General features: G+C 33.7%; 1 protein-coding gene across 1 annotated transcript in view; it reads right to left on the bottom strand.

Moving 5' to 3' along the window:
• LOC110017904 (midasin-like) overlaps positions 1-2,908 on the bottom strand; it is a gene marked incomplete in the record, with an annotated part of 124,351 nt that overhangs the window by 24,773 nt on the left and 96,670 nt on the right. Inside the window, 4 exon segments of the mRNA XM_020715060.1 lie at positions 1,018-1,197; positions 1,281-1,433; positions 1,758-1,868; positions 2,135-2,298. Coding sequence (XP_020570719.1) covers positions 1,018-1,197; positions 1,281-1,433; positions 1,758-1,868; positions 2,135-2,298 — 608 coding nt within the window.

Raw genomic sequence — 2,908 nt, 5'->3', positions numbered from 1 at the left:
CCAAATTCCCGAAATAGACGAGGAAGCATGCCGAGACACGGTATTGTTGTTGCTACAGTACCGTAGTAAAAACCCCTTTACCATTCCTAGTTGATCCTTTCCTTTTCTATCATTATTCTCGTCCACCTCCCTTTTTTATCCTAGCCTTTTCTTATTATATTACATTTCCTTTTTATTTTCTTTCCTTTCCTATGAACTATTTGTATCTATTATTAGCTTTTATTATTATATATATATATATTGTGTGCTTGTTTAGAGGGAAATTTTGATTGTTTCTAATTTCAAATTGTGGCCTCTAAGGTATTTTCCCTTCTGAAAATTGCATCATCTCTGCAGCCCCACAAGCCCTTCCCCATGTTGTCATACCACTGTCTAACTATCCACGCTTACTACCACCCTCAAAACAGCGATCCCAAATCTCTTCCATCACAACTGCCAACTTCAAATCACCACCCAACCATCCTATCTATCTATCAACACTATCAAACCCTTGACGGCCGCCACCACCAACTTAAATCCGCCCCAGTGTACGTTTTTGTGTCGTATTTGTTATAATTTCCCTTTCAATGTGTGAGTTGTAACCGTTTATTTGTCTTTAAGTAATAATATTTGTTTTCCCTATTGTGGTTTGTGTTAAATCCGATATCACAGAGATAATATAGAAACGAAAAGCAAAAAAAACTACAATCAAAGTTAACAAATATTTCATAGAGCCTCATGTATAGTGATTATGCTCACTGTAAACGGTAAAAAAGAAATAATTGGAAATGTACGTCAACAATTTGCTTAAAATTTTGACAACAGAGAAATTAACGGAATTTTATTTATAAATTCAAACTGAACTCGCCGGTACATTTAAATTCACAACCAGATGCAGCTTTCACCAAAAAAAAAAAGAAGGGGATTTAGAAAACCAACCAATGGTTCAGACAAATGTTTGGCTCAACTTGAAATGACAACTATGAAATGCTCTTTCAAATAAGCAAAACTATACATAAACTAGCATTATAAACTTACCAAAATACTATCTATGTTAGTTATCCCAATCTTCTTCATATATTCTCTTTCCACGATACCGGATATGACCAATGACAGGCCAAGCTTCATTTCATACACAGCAACCTGAATTGGTTGAACAAAGTCTATGTACTCTGAAAAATCTTCTGACAATCTATTAATAAAGGATTTTGAAGTGGCCTGAAAATTCGTAAATCCAAAAGAATAAGATAATGCATAAACGAACAAACAAGTTCACGAAGCTGAGTAAAAGTATGCCTCACCTGCCAGTTATTTGCCATCTCAATCATAGTATCAATATCTGCATGGCATCTGAGATTATTTAGCAGCGAGGAGCAAGATACAACAAGCTCATTAAAATTACAACATGCTACTTTCAGCTTTTTATATTTTGAAGGTTCTGGGCGAAAGACAACCTGAGAGCAACACGATTAGTTAAAAATAACTTAACTTTCTTGATAAAATTTCAGCGAGATAGACCCGAGAAGTAGAATGGCAAGAAAACCTTCAGAAAATGGACATAAAAGAGTTCAAGCAAGGAGAAGCAAGCCATCAACATCAACATAGTTTATTAGAAAGCTAAATTCAAAGGTATTATTGATTAGATGAAAAAATAAAAATGATGCATAAAAAACAGTTATACATAAAAGAAAATTCTAATTTCCAAACATAGAATTTTGTGTTTGACAACTGATCAATCATACACCCTAAACACTAGTTTTAAAGTATTTAAGTATTACCTTAGTTCGTGCTCGTTTCTCTTCCATCTCCAACTTCTCTTGAAATCCTCTAATTTTCTCATCCACTATGACACTGCTTTGTCGAGATAGATACTCGCATTCTTGGCGTACCTGACAGTTAAAAATGAGAAGAAACCTATCAGTACAGCCATCTGCCAGCTCTATGCACACAACTTTAAAACACAAAGCATACATTTCTAGAGGCTTTTATCATGGCAAAGAGTTTTTGATTTAAGCAAAGTTAAAAAAAATCAACTCACTGAACTATGAATTATATGTTTCTTTTCATTCTCAACAGAGAAGGTCACCATGATATACCAAGGAATTTAAAAATTGAAGCATGTTGCAGAAACTAGAAAACAAAAAGAAGAAAGAACCTTTTTCTCAAGTTCAAGAAGGGACTTCCTCTGTAGTATCCATGAATACTTCAAAGCATTCTTCACAACAGGATCATGTCCATCTGGGTTTACTAAAAGATGGAAGCGTAGTATCCCAATATGAACCCATGCTTGGCCAAGGAAACAAAAGTCTGTATAAATACCTGATGAACATTATTTAATTTCATCTTAAAATTATTATTGTCAAGAGAAGGCTGCTGGCAATATGCATGATTAAAAAATGACTAAAATGGGTAACATAAAAAAGCAGCATAAATAAATGCATACCATTTGATGAGCGTCCCATATATAGTTCTTCAAGCAGCGGTTGTATAACAGGCTCCATAAGTGAAGAAAACGGGGCATGGTTTGAAGACAAAATCAATGATCTCAAAGTTTGCAGCTCTTCAGGCTGTAGTCAGCACAATATTCATAAAGGAGGATTCATAAATAATCAATACAGCCCAGAATTTATCAAAAAAATATTAACCTCAAGTTATTGCAAGACATGCACCATAATAAGGGAAATTTTAAAATAGAGAAAAGTTTAAATGTAAAAGCAATTAGGGTGGGGTATCAAATGTAATTAAAAAATCATCAAACCTTTTGAGAAAACAAAAATTACAAGAAGAATGTAACCATACACCAATGTGTATTAATGACTCTAGGTCCTAAAAAGCATAATGAAAAATAGATATAAGATGGAAGAAAAAAGAAATTCTGTGTGCCTTGAATTAATACTATAGAACAGTGAGTAAACAAAAGAACGCAACA

The sequence above is a fragment of the Phalaenopsis equestris genome, unplaced genomic scaffold (genome assembly GCF_001263595.1).
Source record: "Phalaenopsis equestris unplaced genomic scaffold, ASM126359v1 Scaffold000002, whole genome shotgun sequence".
In the NCBI taxonomy this organism is placed as follows: Eukaryota; Viridiplantae; Streptophyta; class Magnoliopsida; order Asparagales; family Orchidaceae; genus Phalaenopsis; species Phalaenopsis equestris.
The sequence above is the reverse complement of the archived record's forward strand: the minus strand, read 5'-3'. Positions and strand labels throughout refer to the sequence as shown.